At 42.8% G+C, this 17,277-nt stretch overlaps 1 protein-coding gene across 4 annotated transcripts in view; it reads right to left on the bottom strand.

Moving 5' to 3' along the window:
- LRRC1 (leucine rich repeat containing 1) overlaps positions 1-10,248 on the bottom strand; it is a 132,834-nt gene extending 122,586 nt beyond the window's left edge. Inside the window, exon 1 of one of the 4 annotated variants that reach the window (XM_032340275.1) lies at positions 9,782-10,248. In XM_032340275.1, coding sequence (XP_032196166.1) covers positions 9,782-9,903 — 122 coding nt within the window. In that variant the 5' untranslated portion in view covers positions 9,904-10,248. The other 3 variants (XM_032340276.1, XM_032340277.1, XM_032340278.1) reach the window with 3 other exon arrangements.
- Between the last annotated feature and the right edge of the window lie 7,029 nt (positions 10,249-17,277).

The following is a 17,277-nucleotide window of genomic DNA, read 5'->3' as shown; positions in this document are numbered from 1 at the left end:
ATGGCTGAAAAATTTTGAGCCTCTGGGAGAGGCTGATCCACACAGTCAGCACATCAAGTCAGCACCCATGCTTCCTGTCCCCCAACATGCTTTGTATCATCCTGGCCCCTGCTCCAGAAACAGAACAAAGGCAACCCAGAGTGAGGGTCTCTGCTCCACGGCACAACTTGGTGTCGCCTCACAAAAGCTCCCTGTCTGCAATACCTGCCCAGCTTTCCCAGCCCATCTGAACCTACCTTCAGTGAAAACCAGAGTCTTGCTTTCCTGATGCCCCAGTGAGCCTTCTGCAAGGGGCCACAGCAACTCTTGGCTTACTGATCCATGTGACTCTGAGCCACATTAGGAATTCCATGATCCCAAACTTTTCTCCCCAACTAAAGAGTGTTAACTATCTGAAGGAAAGACTTAGCTGCCAGTCTTTCAAATCCCTGGAACACATATCTGATTAACTGTCTAAAGCCCATCTGAGAGCTTTTCCAGCCTATAGGAAAAGAGTCACAGTGAAAAATAAAGGAAGCAGAGATGACAGAACCAGTCTCCAAGCTCCTAGAAAATCCACTATTAAAGAAACATTTACACAGCAGTACAAAGTAATATATACCAGAGTATTTAATCCAGCATGGTTCATCACTGCAAAAAATTAGAAACAATTTAAATGTCCAGCAATAGGAGAAAAGTTAAACCAGTCAACTGTGGTATATCCAACAGTGATATACTGTGGTATATCCAATATACTACAGCACCAGTATCAATGCTAAAATACATCTAGCATACTGATAGAGAATATGTCCAAGACAGCTTTAAGTAAAAAAGCAGGCAGCAAAGCAACTTATATAGTAAGAGTTCTTCATTATAACAATAATAAACATATGGTGGTATATGAAGAGAAAAGATCTGTAAGAATACATTCTAAAATTGCTAATGGCTGGCATCACTTCAAAGAAAGCAAGGGAAATACACTTTTTTCTCTTTGAATTTTTTTAAGCATCCAACCCATATTACTCCTTTAATGAGATAAAAACAAAGCCACGTCATGGTCCAAAGTCAGGCCAGTTGCACTAACAGCATGAGCTCTGAGGTCTCAGCATCTGCCAAATCAAGTGAAGCAGTTGGTGCCCACGTCACATACTAAGCAGTTTAGAAGCCACTTTCTGGCCTTTGCACATGCTCATCCAGTTTGAGCTCCTAGTTTCTACCACAAGTCAGCCGACAGCCCCTCCTGATGATTTCCCAAGAGGCGGGTGTAGATTGTGGAAAGAAAGGTGACTAGAGTGGCCAGGGCAGACACAGTCCTCTTCATCTGGCCACGCTACCCAGGAATCAGTCTGGAACATGCTGTAATTAGGTGTAACACCTCCTTCCACCCACTACATGACAAATCCATTCGTTGTGGTTCTTGGAAACTGAAATACCAAATTTCTTCCAACTGTGTCAAATTCTCTAGACTCTAGAGTTACAGCCTAGATAAGAAAACTCTTCAAAATAATAATGAGCAAAAAAATATTTTTTCTTTTTTTTTAAACATTTCATCTTCTAAGAGTTCAAAGTATTTTACACTAGCCGCACATACACACCATTAGATCTTCCAAAATACCACATGCAATAGTAAATTACCATTCCTGTCCACTAAATAATACCTAAGAGAAAGTAAATGGACATCCAGAAGTTTCTCCTATGCATTTACGAAGATCTGGCCCATGATCTCATCATCCCTCATAACTATCAGATGAAGTAAAGGACAAACATTTCTAGCCCTATGTTCTGGGTAGAGTCCTAAAATAAGCAAACTTTCCCAAGACGTCTGTGAACAAAGACAAAAGCCTGTAGCAGTCACTAGATCCTCACCTAAAAGAATCTAATGCCTGTTTGTTCCATGGCACAGCAAGATCATGGTTGAGATTTTTGTCATCATTGCTAAAAAATGTTTACCTTACTATTTCTGACCCTCCTGTATAAATATCAACTATGCTTTATCCCCTGAATGTCAAGTTGGTGGTACAGAGTCCTTTTTAAGAAAATCCCAAGTACCCTATTTATTATGGTATAGAAATTACAAATTCTACACTAGGAAGCTGGGAGGAAGGTTCAAGGTTCCCCCTTTTTCACTGAAAGAGGGGAGGAGGAACTGTGGAAACAAGCTTGTTTTGCTATTTTACCCGTGTGCCTCAACTTTGTCAATTCCAAAAAAGTTTTATTAAATAGTTTTACTTCTCCTCAAAGATTTGAGCCATTAAAAAAAAAAAGACATGTAACTTCCAAGTAACTCAAAAATAATAATAATTCTCCAAGTATTAGTCTTTCAGAGCATCAGAAGATGATGAAACTAACATTCATGGTACAGAACACACATTGTACGCCTTCATATTACTCAGAAAAACGGAACCCACAGGCTTGCCAGCATTATTGCGGGTTCATTTTTATAAACTCAATGACCACATTTATCTGAAACCCAAAAATAACAATCTCTTGCCATTCAGAGCACATCTGGCTGTTCTTCTTTCCCCTGAGCCAATGCCTACATACAATGCTTGCCATGTCTTAGCAAGTAATTTGCAAACTGAATGCAGACACACGCTACAATTGAGAAAAACGTGGAGGTAAATGTTTCTTACTTAGCGTTTCACAAAGTATGAAGTACCCCACTCAGTGCACTATTAGAAGGCAGCACAGTGGGAAGAACATTGGACACAAGAGCAGGAAATGCCCAGTGTGAATATCGTGAACAAAGCCGTCTCCCCTGTTCATCCCCACAGGTGCCGTATCATTTTTCTGGCACAACAGGCTCCTGACTAATCTCCCTGACTCTGTACTCTGCCCTGGAATTATGTAAACAAAGCTCTAACTGTACAGCATCTCTGCTTACATACTGACCATGGGCCTCCTCTACCTACAGGACAGGGTACACCTCCTTCGCAAAACTGTCAAGAGCCTTTCATGATCTGGCCCCAGGCTCCTCTCCAGCCACTCCTTTCCACTCAGGTGTCATCCATTCTAGCCATCTGGAAAGGACTGGGGTTTCTCAACAGCTGACGGGCTTTTTTCTTCCTTCCAGTCTAGCGTGGATGTCACCACCTCTAAAGCCTTCGTTCAGCTCCTCAGAGAGTGTGAGACTCCTCGAGGTTGCCAAGAGCTTTCCGTACAGGCTCGCTCCTAAGCTTCGACACACAGTGCCAGGCCTCCTTGCTCCCAGGTGGGCTCGCAGGTGGTAAATGCTCACAGAGTTGGGAGTCCAGTGTCAGCTCCAGAACTGACCTTGACCAACTTCCCCAAACAAGATTCTTAAATAATTTTCTTTTCTTTTTTTTTTTTTAAAGATTTTATTTATTTATTTGACAGAGAGAGATCACAAGTAGGCAGAGAGGCAGGCAGAGAGAGAGAGAGGAGGAAGCAGGCTCCCCGCTGAGCAGAGAGCCCGATGCGGGACTCGATCCCAGGACCCTGAGATCATGACCTAAGCCGAAGGCAGCGGCTTAACCCACTGAGCCACCCAGGCGCCCCTTAAATAATTTTCTTAAATAAGTCTCAATTCCTGCCTTTGCAAAAAAAAACTGAAAAAAAAAAAAAAAAAAACTTTGCAAAAAACCTGAAATTATAATGGTTAAAGTGTGTTGTTACTCAATTTAAGAGAAATAACTTAAGTAGCTAATGTCTGGAGCTCAGTGAAATCTCAGTAACTGATGTTATTCTACTTAATAGGTACCAGGTACTCACTCAATGTCTCTTAATCAGAAAAAGTCTACCCTCCACTTACCCAAGGCAAATTACAACTTCTCTAGGTCTCAGTGTCCTTACCTACAAAAGGGGGCGGGGGTGAATTGAGGGCAGGCAGGCGAGAGGTAGAAGGGGAGTTAAACGAGTTAAACAAACACAGAAGAGAATCACAAACAATTGGGCTCCTGGATGGCTCAGTCTGTTAAGCGCTTAAGGGTCTGCCTTCAGTTCAGGTTATAATCGCAGGGTCCTGGGATAGAGCACCCCCCCACCCAAGGCTTCCTGCTCAGCAGGGAGTCCACTTCTCTCTCTCCCACTCCCTCTGCCCTACCCCCTGCTTGTGCTCTCCTGCCTGCATGCTTGTTCTGTCAAATAAATAAAATCTTTTATTTACAAAAAGAGAGAGAGAATCACAAACAATTAAGAGCTAAACTGTATAACAAGGTGTCTGAGAAATGAAAACAGCTTTCTTATCTTGACAAATGTGTGGATCATCACTTTTAGGGGGAAGCCCTCTCTTGGGCTCCCTTCTTCTTAAGCTTTGACTTAAGTTATGTTTATGATAATGTTATTTAAGTATGTCTAAACTTAAAACTAGGTATGTTCTCCCTATGCTTTAGCTCTAACAAAACTAGAAGGTGAATCAAGGTAAAAATCTGACAAAAACCAACCAGAAAGAACTCAACATTAATCTAACATGACAGATGACAATGATGCAATTCTGCAGTCCTCACATGGCTGCGTACAACGGTACAGCAATACCTCGGAGCAGGTTCATGTCAGCCTGCACCACCATGGGCTCTGTGACCCCTTCAGCTATCCATCACTCTTCTCTAACAAACAGCCATGAAACCTTTGTTCATGGAACTTCCAGCTATCACCTGACACAAGCACATGATTTCTACAATAAGCCCACGTCTGTTCTTTTCCCCCTATGGCTAGAAACAATTAAGAGAGTGCTCAGTCAAACACAGATTATGACACTACTGAAGACCTTATGGCTCTACTCATTTGTGACTTAATCTAGACATATGGAATCTATGATTTTTTTAAAATTATCTTTGAAGAGAACATTAAAGTTTTAATTCTGGTTTAAAAAAAAAAAAATCATTTACAAACTCCCAAGAAAATGTTTTCCAATTCCAGGTTAAGAAACATTGTTTTTTTTGTTTTTTTAAATATTTTTTATTTATTTATTTGATAGAGAGAGAGAGATCACAAGTAGGCAGAGAGGCAGGCAGAGAGAGAGGAGGAAGCAAGCTCCCTGCTGAGCAGAGAGCCCGATGCGGGGCTCGATCCCACGACCCTAAGATCATGACCCGAGCTGAAGGCAGAGGCTTTAACCCACTGAGCCACCCAGGCGCCCCACATTGTTTTATTTTTTTAAAAAGGGTCTTGCCATAGTATCTACAAAGACAGACATCTTATATTTGACTGTTACGTGCTCTGAATGCATTCTCTTTAGTCCCCAGAATAACCCTAAAAAAGCAGGTACTAAAATGGTAAGTGAGGAAACCTAGTCCTGAAGAAAGAGTCCAAGTGATGGAGCAGCATTTAAGCTATTTTATTCTAGCACCCCTGGTCTCTGCTCCTTCAAGACAAGCCCAAAGAGCCTTGGTCCACAGACTTGTTGGCTAGGAAGAATGGCTGTCCCACCCATCAGAAATTGAACTGCAGGAGACAGACCTAAATTGAAACATGGTAAATTTAAGACAAAGGGGACTTATTCCAAGTGGGAATGGATATCCTCTTAATAGGTCACAGTTGGAGATGTTGAAGTCATAGTGAGAAATTATGTTTACAATGTATAAAAATTATTTCAAAAACAGAAGACAAATGTGCCTGGCATAGAAGAAATGGAGAAGACTGGTAAGACAAGACTACTGAATTCAGAATGACTTTATGCCATGACTAGTTTCAATAGATGCATGTGCAGGAGCTGTGAGACTATAGGGAAGGGAACACAATGGCTGAGAAATAGGGGCAGACTACCCATGACATCACATGGGAAGACTCATCCATGCAACAAGCATGTGAGTGCCCACTATATACCAGATTCTGTCCTAGGTTCAGCCATGAACAAAAACATCCCTGTCCTCATGGAGCTGACGTTCTCGTTGGGGAGACAAAGAACAACTAAGCAAGCATATAGTCTAGAGTTAGGTAGTAATAGTGCTCTAAGGGCTGGGGAAAAAATTAAGCAGGATATGAGAAAGAATAATGGGAGGGAGTAGATATTTGAGATAATGTCATCTGGCCATCATCAAAAGGCCAACTGAACTCTAATTAAGAGCAGGTAACAGGGGCACCTGGGTGGCTCAGTGGGTTAAGCCTCTGCCTTTGGCTCAGGTCATGATCTCAGGGTCCTGGGATCGAGCCCCACAATGGGCTCTCTGCTCAGCGGGGAGCCTGCTTCCCCCTCTCTCTCTGCCTGTCTCTGCGCCTACTTGTGATCTCTCTCTGTCAAATAAATAAATAAAATCTTTAAAAAAAAAAAAAAAAGAGCAGGTAACAAGATGAAACTCAGTTTTATAAGCTGCCTGGGCTCAACAGCATTCATTCAAAATATCTGCTGCCCATTAGACAAGGCTCTGTATTGGAGTCAGAGAGAGCACAGTAAAACACACATATGCCAAGGTATTCAACAATCCATGCACCTTGAAGGGAAAACTGATGGTGTCAGAAACACTGAGGAGGTACACAGTGGGGCGGAGGACCTTGTAGAAGACAAATCAGCTCCGCCACATCCATGACCTTTAACTTCTGGAGTGCTTTCCAGCTTGAAGCAGCCAGAGATTGTGTGTTTAACCAGCTAGACAGCCCTGAAAAAAAATCACTCCCAACTTGAATGTTCTCAGACTATATTAGAAAAGGATAGATGTCAGAGCAGTGATATGCTCAAGGGAAGAGAAAGAACCAAAGGAGGAAGATTTGTATCTGACTTGTCTAAATTCATTCAACAGATAAAAGCTGTTTACTGGGACGTACTGGGTGCCAGGCAGGCTCTGTGCTCACTCCTAAGGATGAGCAAAAACACACTAGCATCTCAAGGAGTTTAGAGACTGTCTCTGTTAACACACATGCCACAGATATCTAGCTGGGAGGAAGTGGGAAGGAGATGATGGATGGGAACATCCATCCTGACCATCACCTATCTGGGGTCAGGCTAATCTCCCAAGCCCTCCCTGCAGAAGAGCAGCACTGAGAGGCTATCACAAGGTAGTCAGTCTGTTGAGGATGGGGATGCAGATTCAGCAAAAGGTTAGGTTAGGTAAGTAACCATCAAGCGAACTGCGATGCCCCCTCCACTCCACACTCACCACATCTGTCTCCCCACAAAGCTGTGACTAACTCCTAAGAATCATACCTTCTTTAATCTCTATATTCCCACCAACGACAAATGATGAAAGGTCAATAACTGTTTGGCAGAGGCCAGGCTTAATGATGTAAGTAAAACAGGAAGGGTCAAATAACAGAGGTTTTAATAGATGTGAGAAACTGAATATGCCAGGTTCCTCCTAGGTGTCCAAAGGTGTAAAACGGGGGTGGGGGGTGGGGGGTGGGGGGGTGGAGAGGGGAACGACAACTATCCAGCTGGACAGCCTTGAAAAAGTCACTTCAGGTCTGAGTTTCAATTTGCAAAACAAGGAAGTCGGATCAAGTCAGAGGTTACAAACCTTTTCATCATTCTGAAGCCTGGATAGTGTGCGTATCTTTGCTGTTGGAGTAGAGGGTGCAGTCTTCCCCCTTGTCTGTGCTTCCAAATAAATTACAGAGAAGAGAACAGATAGCCAGCATGACCACCACAAGGACCTTGTGGGTCTGTCAGCAAAAAGAGGCCCCCTGGTGATGGGGCAGGTAAAGAGAAAGGGGTTGGAGGAGAGGGCAGGGACAGCAGCAAGCAGTGCTAATGAGCACTACAGATCTCAGAGGTGAAATAACAGCCCAAGGACAGACTGTACCTTTGAATGAAATATCTGAGCTTTCAAGGTGGTTGTTCCTTTCTGGTTTATACAAATCCAGGCACCCAGACACAATAAGTCATGAAGAAACAGGTTTTCAACAACCTAGAAACCATAAAACTAATTTCAGAGCTCTAAGAGCAGTAATTACCCATAAGCAAGACCACCTTTAGTCTCTGAAAAGCATGTTTATTTGCTGTATCTATAGAGTGCTATAAGACTATTTTGAGCTTCTGAGAAGTTTCCAGTTAGGATCAGTAAGGATACCTAACACTTTCAAAACCCATAATTTCCCCTTACGAAGCTGAATTCCCCAACATTACAGGAAAACCCACAAACTTTGCAGAAGAGAGTGAAAAGCCAACCCAGTCAAAGGAAATCTTCCAATTCTACTAAAACAAACAAACAAACAAAAATACCACAAGGAACACCAAAACATTTCTAGTTAAATAGCTTTTCACTCAATCTTTTAATAACTTCATTCTGACACACTGAAAAGTATTAAATAATATAGTCTGTATCTCTGGCAATAGGAATGCCTAAAACTTATTTACAACTTCAGGCAGCAAGTGAGCTTATGACTTTCAAGTCAAATTTAAGGAAGTTAAAGGCCAGACAAAGCCATGTTTTTGGAAATGCCTGCAAAATAATAAATGCCGGAGGGAACTGGATGGCTTTTCAGCTTCTAAGCTAAATAAAGCGTGGGGGGGGGGGGCGCTTTGCAAAGATCCTAGTGAGGATAATCTGCATGATTACACAGAGCAAACCATCCAATTCCACATGAACCAAGGAAAAGTTAATCCAAGAATAATACTTGAAATATTAAGAAAAAGCACATTGTTCTCCTTTTTAAAACACTCTGGCAGGGCTGAAGAAGGTATCAGGTCATTTTAACAAGCCAGATCATTTGACTAGCCAGTGTTTCTGTGACAGTGCCTCGGCCTCATGATCACTAAAGGACAAGAAAGATATCTGTGTTCCAACTCCAGGCCTCGGGTCCTCCCCCTGACTCCCAGCAGTCTAGTCTCCCTACTTCCTGCACACCTTTGGATTACTGCACGCCGACTTCCTGCACACCCTTGGATTTGCGATACCTTCCTCTTCCGAGCTTTACTCAAGTTAAATTCCCGGCGCAAGTTCGAAGGTTAAAAGTTCGCAGTCGCAGACCCTCCATTAAAGCTCAATCAGCATCTGTCCCTTAACAAGTTCGGCCTCAGCCGACTGATTGATTTACGTAAACAACTCCGAAGAGGTAACGCATCACTGCAAGGACGTAAGTCAGCAGGCTGAAGGTACCCGCTTCGGGAGAGGCGGCTGCAAGACTGGCCCGTCAGGCACGGCCTCTGCTGACATTCACAGCGGCTCCCTTCCACGCAACAGGTCCACGCAGGCAGGGGCCCAGCAGCGGGCACCTGCCCACAGCTCCCAAGGCATAGCTCTCCTCCTACCCGATCTCCTCCTACCCACCCCCAATTCTCGACCGGTCCCGGAGCCAAGACCGGCCAGCCAAACTACAGCACTTTCAAGCACTGCCCACCAGCGATAAGGCCCAGGGCACATTCCTCGGAAGATGCCGAGATAGTGCGACTCTCCTGAGGGCTGCCCACCTCCACCGGACCTGTCGGAGCCAACGGGTAAGCGCGCCCTGGCCAGTGATCCAGTGATCGGGGAATGCAGCGCAGGGAAAACTGCCCAGGGAGTGGATGCCACGCTCTGTCCTTTCACCCGGGAACAGCCGGAGCCACACCTGGCTCCTCACCTGCCCGGGTATCGGGACCAGCGGTTAGTACTTTGACGTGTATCTAAACTACTTACCAGACCAGAACGTTTCCCTAGTCGCACAAGCTCCAGTGATTACTGGGAAAACAGCAAGTCGCTCACTTTGTACAAAACGACAAAGAACTTTTAATGCAGACGGTGGGGGTGGGGAGAAGTAAGGGAGGAAGAAGCAGGTGAATATAGGTAGTGGTGGTTCTGTGGGACCTGCGGCCCGGATCTGGAGGTGCGAGGAGGGTAGAGTGGGGAGGAGAGGGAAAGAGGGGGAGAGGGCTGGCCAGGCTCGTCGGTGTTCTCCCGAAGACTGCGCGCAGGTGAGGCCGGACACTCACCTCTGGCAGCTCGCGGAGCTGGTTGGCGTCCAGCAGCAGCTCCTCCAGGCTGCGGGCGTAGCGGTAGATCTCCTCGGGGACATAGACCAGCGAGCAGTGGCGCCTGTCGATGGTCTCCACATGACGGTTGCACCGCCACAGGGGGATGCAGTGGAACATCGCCGCCCCCGCCGCCGGGTCCCGAGCCGAGTCGCGGAGACTCGGGCTCTGAGCCCGCTCCGTCCCGCGGCTCCGCTCCGCCCGCTGTCCACTCCGCACTCGTTGGCTCCCGTGCTCCCTAGCTCCTCGCGCCGGGGTTCGCGGTCCCAAACACTCCCAGGAACCTCGGGCGGGAGCCCCAGCCGCGTCCCAGCGCCCCCGCCCGCCAGCGGGCGCGTCTCCTCCCACCCTCCAGTCGCGCCGCCGCGGCCGCTACTGCCTCGCGGAGCTTCCTACTCGCGGCTGCCGCGCGACTGAGCATGCGCGCCAGTGGGCGCGGGCGAGGGCGTTTCCCGGCCCGGGGGATGCTCCGCTCCGGGTTTTCCTGGAGACCCGGAGCCCGAGAGGGTCGAAACCTGTGGGCCGGGTGCACGGTATATACCCCTACTCGGGCTGGGACTCGAGGAGCGCTCAGCCCTCCGAGGAAGGCTGACTCCAATGGAGCTTGAGATAAAGATGAAGCAGAGGAGAGATGGCGTGAGGGGAGCAGAACAACTTTGATTTTTAGTTACTTAACTCGCTCTCGGCTCCTCGCTCCCCTTCCCCAAAACAACTTTCTCTTCCGGGGTCAGGCAGGACCGCCCCCGAAGCGTACCTTACGCGTCCTGGGCGCCCGAAGCTACGAGATTCGGTGTGGTTTTGAGGTACCCTGGCCACCAGCGGCCTCAGAAGTGAGCCGGCTGCCCTCAGCCCCGCACCGCGTCGGGGCCGCGACCGTGCCCTCTGGTCCGCGGGCACCGCCTGCAGGCTGTGTAACCTGGGCGCACCTCTTCAGGAATCATTGTTTATACACTGAGTCAGAGGAAGTCCCTCTCCCCATACCACCAGAAGCATAGGAGTTAGAATCTGTAAGATTCTCATTGGCGTGGATGCACCCCATCAGGAGTCCAAATGCAAAAACGAGGTCGCAAAGGTGAGTTCCTGAGCCGGTTCTAACCTGGCCAGATGTTGACTGGCCCCTGGCAACTATTTTGGGCTAGTGAGGTGGGAGGAGTGAGGGGAGGTGGGGCAGATTGGCTGGGGGCAGGGAGCATCCTCCAACCAGATCGTGCATTTCTGCACCAACACCCAGTGTCTTGCAAAGAGAGATGGTAGCTCAAGGAGGAGTAGCTGGGGAGGACTCAGGAGGTTCACTACTGGATAATAAGCGACCATTTATTCCGTCGCCCCTGATTCATTCCCACAGACTAGGACCAGAACCCAGAACACCTCTTCTCCCTGTTTCCAGAAAACCAACTGGCTCCTTTACAAAGGACTGTCGACCAGATCAAAGTCAATCACATCGATGGATTGTCTTTTGGGTCCTACTCTGACTCCCCTCCTAGCTGCCCCCAGTCCTCACACTTCCCTTCAAGATCCTGCCTGTGACCTCTGCCAGACGCAACAGGGCTCTCCCACCCCGAAGTTGCCACAACTAAAAGCTGGGGTCATCCAATCCAGTTTCCTGCAGAAGACTGGAAGCTGAGCATAATCAGTGACCAAGGGAATTTTTGGTCTAGTTTATACAGGGCATACATGTCTACATAGACTTCCGGTTCCAGCTGCGTGCACAACAGTTTCCCATGGGGTTAGCAAGGAGGAGGACACTTCATTTCAACTCTAGGAGGAGAACTCCTTTCTCCCCAATCAGTGAGGATGGATCTGAGTACCACTTTGTTTTTGAGCCCAGAATTACCATCTTAACTTTCTAATTCTGGTCAGTCCCTAAAGTCCATTGCCAAACCCACTCCACTCTCTTTTTTCGTTGTCCTGGTGTGATTTCTACATTCTCAGGGAAGGAAGGCCACCTCAACTTTGGACCTTAGCTACTTACTCTTCCGTCATTCTCACATTCCAGAAGCCCATTTTATGCCACTGTTAGTGGAAAACTGTGATTCCTGACTAAGAGACTGAGTCTGGAATGTAAGCAAGTCATAGACTTCTCTTCGCAAGTTTTCTAACTTCTTTAAAAAACAACAAAAATAAGAAAGGTGTGGTTCCTTCATTCTAATCTTTGACTTCCAGAGATTACCACACTAGATTATTTTAGTAAACACCAAATATGTTTTAAAGACGTGGCTGGTCTCTTAAAAAATTGAAACCTCAATTAGTATTCCCCATGTGTCTCTCTGTGACACGTACACTTGGTTTATGATTATTTTTGTATCACCTTAATCCCAAGGAGATTGTGACCTCTTGGAAAACAAGTACTGTCTCACTCATAGATCTCTATAGCGACCACAGTGCCACACGCACATTAAATAATTGGCAAACTTCTGTTAACTGTGTGAAATCAGGGCCAGAGTTCTTGACTTCCTTTATTGCCAAGGATCTACTTAGAATTTGTCTTTTTTTTCCATCTTTTTTTTTTTTTAAACCCACTGACCATAACACAGCTAATCTGCTTTGAAATTCTCCAGCTTTGGGGCTCTCAGAAGATGCTGTTGTTAGGCCTGCCTCTTGGTGTGTTTTTGTTTTTGATTAAGAGAATTTTTTTTTCATTTCATTTTATTTTTTCTCATCCTGATAAGTGTACTCTTTAATCCTTATCCCCTAATTCTCCCATCCCCACCCTCACCCATCTCCCCTGTGGTAACCATCAGTTTGTCCTCTGTAGATAACAGTCTGTTCCTTGATTTTACTCTCCCCACTCGATTGTTTTGTTTGTTAAATTCCATAGATGTTTGAAATCATCTGGTGTTTGTCTTTCTCTGGCTTATTTTACATAGCATTATACTGTCTAGCTCTATCCACTGCAAGATTTCTTCTTTTTTTATGACTGAATAATATTCCATGGTGTGTGTGTATATATATATACATACGTACATGTATATACACACATACATATATGTATATATACATGTGCATATATGTGTATGTGCACATACGTGCATACATATGTATGTGCATATATGTATATATCTTCTGTATTCATTCATCTATCAGTGGACATTTGTGCTGCTTTCATAGTTTGGGTATTGTAAATAATGCTGCAGTAAACATAGGAGTACATATATCCCTTTGAAGTAATGCTTTTGTATTTTGGGGGTAAATAACCCAGTAGCACAATTCCTGGATCATAGGGTAGTTATATTTTTAAGTTCTTGAGGAATCTCCCTACTGTTTTTCACAGTGGCTACACCAGTTTGCATTTCCACTAACAGTGCAAGAATCTTTTTTTTTTTCTCCACATCCTTAACCAACACTTGTTGTTTCTTTTTTTTTTTTTTATTTTAGCCACTCTGACAGGTGTGGGGTGATACCTCCTTGTAGTTTTGATTTGCATTTTCCTGATGGTAAGTGATGAACTTCTTTTTATGTTCTGTTGGCCATCTGTATGTCTTCTTTGGAGAAATGTCTGTTCATGTCTTCTGCCCATTTTTTAATTGGATTATTTTTTGGGTGTTGAGTTGTATCAGTTCTTTACATATTTTGGATACCAACCCTTTACTGGATATTTCATTTGCAAATATCCCATTCCAAAAGTTGCCTCTTAGTGTTATTGATTGTTTCCTTTGCTGTCCAGAAGTTTTCTATTTTGATGAAGTCCCAATAGTTTATTTTTGCTTTTGCTTTCCTTGCCTCAGGAGACATGTTTAGAAAAATGTTTCTGTAGGTGATGTCGGAGAGATTACTGCCTGTGTTCTCTTCAAGGATTTTTATGGTCACCAGTCTCACATTTAGGTCTTTAATCCATATTTATTTTTGTGAATGGTGAAAGTGGTCCAGTTTCATCCTTTCGCAATTGGGTGACCGACCAGTTTTCCCAAGACCATTTGTTGAAGAGACTTTTTTTCCCATTGTATATTCATTCCCCCTTTGTTGAAGAGTAACTGATCATGTGATTATGGATTTATTTCTGGGCTCTCTATTCTAGTCTGCTGATCTATGTATTTATTTTTATACTGTTTTAATTACTACTGCTTTGTAATATAACTTGAAATCTGGAATTGTGGTACCTCCAGCCTTGTTTTTCTTTCTCAAAATTGCTTTGGCTCTTCAAGGTCTTTTGTGGTTCCATACAAATTTTAGGATTGTTTGCTCTAGTTCTGTAAAAAATGTTGTTGGTATTTTGATAAGGATTGTATTAAATTTGTAGATTGATTTGGGTACTATAGACATTTTAACAATATTTGTTCTTCCAATCCGTGAGCATAGAATGTTCTTCCATTCTTTGTATTGTCATCAATATTTTATACTTTTCAGAGTATAGGTTTTTTTTACCCCTTTCATTAAGTTTATTCCTAGATATTTTATTGTTTTGGGAGCAATTATAAGTGGTATTGTTTTCTTAACTTCACTTTTTTATTTTTTTTTCAAGTAGGCTCTATGCCCAGCATGGAGCCCAACATAAGGCTTAAACTCACAACCCTGAGATCAAGACCTGAGCTGAGATCAAGAGTTAGTTGTGGGGGTGCCTCGGTGGCTTGTTAGTTAAGCATCTGCCTTTGGTTCAGGTCCTGATCCCGAAGTACAGGGATTGAGCTCTGCATCAAGCACCACATCAAGCCACACACACTGGGCTCTGTGCTTAGTGGGGTATCTGCTCCTCCCCCACTCATGTTCTCTCTTACTCACTCTCTGAAATAAATAAAATCTTTAAAAAAAAAAAAAAAAGAAGAGGCAGATGCATAACTGACTGAGCCATCCATGCACCCCTTAATTTTACTTTCTGCTGCTTCATTATTATTGTGTAGGAATGCGGCAGATTTCTGTACGTTGATTTTATATCTTACGACTTTACTGAATTTATTTATCATTTCTGATAGGTTTTGGTGGAATCTTTAGGGTTTGCTACATACAGTACTGCCTAGAATTTGAAACATCAATCTGGTAAGAGAGGAAAAAAATGAAAATAAGGGAACCAATTCTTTATGCTGAAGAGTTTTAGGATTTCCTTATTGATATAATCTCTAGCATGTTCCCCATATACAAATGTCTTGATTGTGTTGATGGTTGCATGTGTATATACATTTAGCTCCTCAAACTATACTTTTTTTTTAAAGATTTTATTTATTTATTTGACAGAGATCACAATTAAGCAGAGAGGCAGGCAGAGAGGAAGGGAAGCAAGCTCTCTGCTCAGCAGAGAGCCTGATGTGGGGCTTGATCCCAGGACCCTGGGACCATGACCTGAGCCGAAGGCAGAGGCTTTAACCCACTGAACCACCCAGGCATCCCCAAACTATACTTTTAAAATGGGAACTTTTTATTATATAAAATTATTCATTAATAAAAGTAGTTTTAAAAATTAATAAATAATATACAGGTAAATGGATTTAAGAAGCAGTCTTAAATTACTTCTAGGACCTAGGAATCATATTGTGTCATTTATTTAATGCCCATGGTTGTGCCAGTCACTGGCTTAATTTTCTGGGGAAATAAGGAATAAGACAGAGTTTTCAGCCTTACTAAAAGAAAGGCAGTTATCTAGGGAATTATAATAATCATAGTATAATTTTTTTCTTAATCTGGGGAGTCTAATCTTTATCCTGTAAAAGGTCTCATGGGTGGCCCTCTGAGTTGTGTATATGCAAGTCAAATAGGCAAATTAAATCTTATTGTATGCAATGCTGGACACTAGGAAGAAATTTGCAATAGAATCCCACAGCCCTCTGGGAGAGGAAGCACTCAGACCCTAACCTCTGTTTCTTCAAATTTGAATTTAAGGACATTTTCTAGAGATTATATATCCCTGCTAGAAAGGAAGGACACCCAAACCATTCAAAAAACATGAGTACCTACACAGTCTCATGGGTAAATCAATGTAGAATTCAACAATCTATATAATCAGAAGTAAAGTTGCCAGTCTAAGATTTCTCTGATTTTCTTCTTGCTATTAAATTAAAATTCCACCCCCCCACCAATTCCTGACTTTTTACTTTGAATGTTTAGCCCTTTAACATTTAATATAATTACCAGCTGACACTTGAACAATGCAAGGGTTAGGGGCACCGACCCCTTCATGGTAAAAAATTTATGCATAACTTCTGATGCCCCAAAACTTAACTACTAATAGCCTTCTATTGACCAGAAGCCTTAATGATAAACATTCAATTAACACAGATTTTGTATATTTATTTTATGCTGAATTCTTACAATAAAGTAAGCTAGAGTAAAGAACATATTATTAAGGAAATAATAAGGAATAGGAAATACATTTATAGTATAGTGCTATAAAAAATCTACATATAAGTGGACTCACATAGTTCAAACCCAAGTTGTTCAAGGGTCAACTGTATTGCTGTGGTTGGATTTAAGTCTGCTATGTTTTATTTGCCTTCTGTCTGTACCATCTGATTATTCATCCTCTATTCTTCCTTTTCCACCATGTTTTGAATAAATAAACAATACCATTTCATCTATAGGCTTTCTAGTTGTAGTGGCTGTTCTAGGAATTACAACAGACATCCTTAAATTTTCAGTTTACATGTATATACCAAAAGGTGTAAAACATAAGACTCTTGCAATTATCCAGGTCCATTTGCCACCTCTCTGCTTTTTTATGTTTTAGCTCTTATGTATATTACATTTACCTATGTTATAAGCTCCACGACAGAATTTTATGATTTTTTAAATAACTATGTGTATTTTAAAGAAATAAGAAAAAAATAGTCTCTTATATTCACTCATGTGTTTACTATTTACATTGTTCTTTATTCCTACTTGATCTCATTCCTCTCACCTTTCAGTGAAAGTTGGTTGGCAGAAGATTCTTTTGGTTTTAGTATGAAATGTCTTTATTTTATCCTAATTCCTTAACATGTACTGTGCATATAAAATTCTGGGTTGATCATTTTTTTTCCTCTCAGCATTCTAAAAATGAACCATTTTCTTCTGATTTTCATTGTTTCTTATGAGAAGTCAGCAATATTCAAATCGATGCTAAGCTGCTTGTAGTGTGTCATTGTTTCTGTTTGTTTTCAAGATTTCATTTGACTATTATATGCCCGTATTTATGCTGATGGGAGTTTACTAAACTTCTTGACTCTATGAAATTAACCTTTCACCAAACTTAGGATATTTTTGGCCATTGAGTCCTTAAATTTTTTGCCCAATTTTTTACTTTTCTTTTTGATATTACAATTACAATTTCACAAATGTTGAACATTTTAGTAGTGGCACAGATGTACTTGAGGTTCTGCTTTCTCCCCCGTTGTTTTGTTCTGTTTTTCAACCTGAATGATAGATAGATATATATAGATATATATCTATATATATCTATATATATATCTTCACATTTACTGGTTCTTCTGTCATCTCAAGCATCATTAAGCCCATATGAAATACAACTTTAGATAGTGTATTTTGTAGTTCTG

The sequence above is a fragment of the Mustela erminea genome, chromosome 4, assembly GCF_009829155.1.
Source record: "Mustela erminea isolate mMusErm1 chromosome 4, mMusErm1.Pri, whole genome shotgun sequence".
Taxonomy (NCBI): Eukaryota; Metazoa; Chordata; class Mammalia; order Carnivora; family Mustelidae; genus Mustela; species Mustela erminea.
This window is presented reverse-complemented; position numbering and strand designations above follow the sequence as displayed.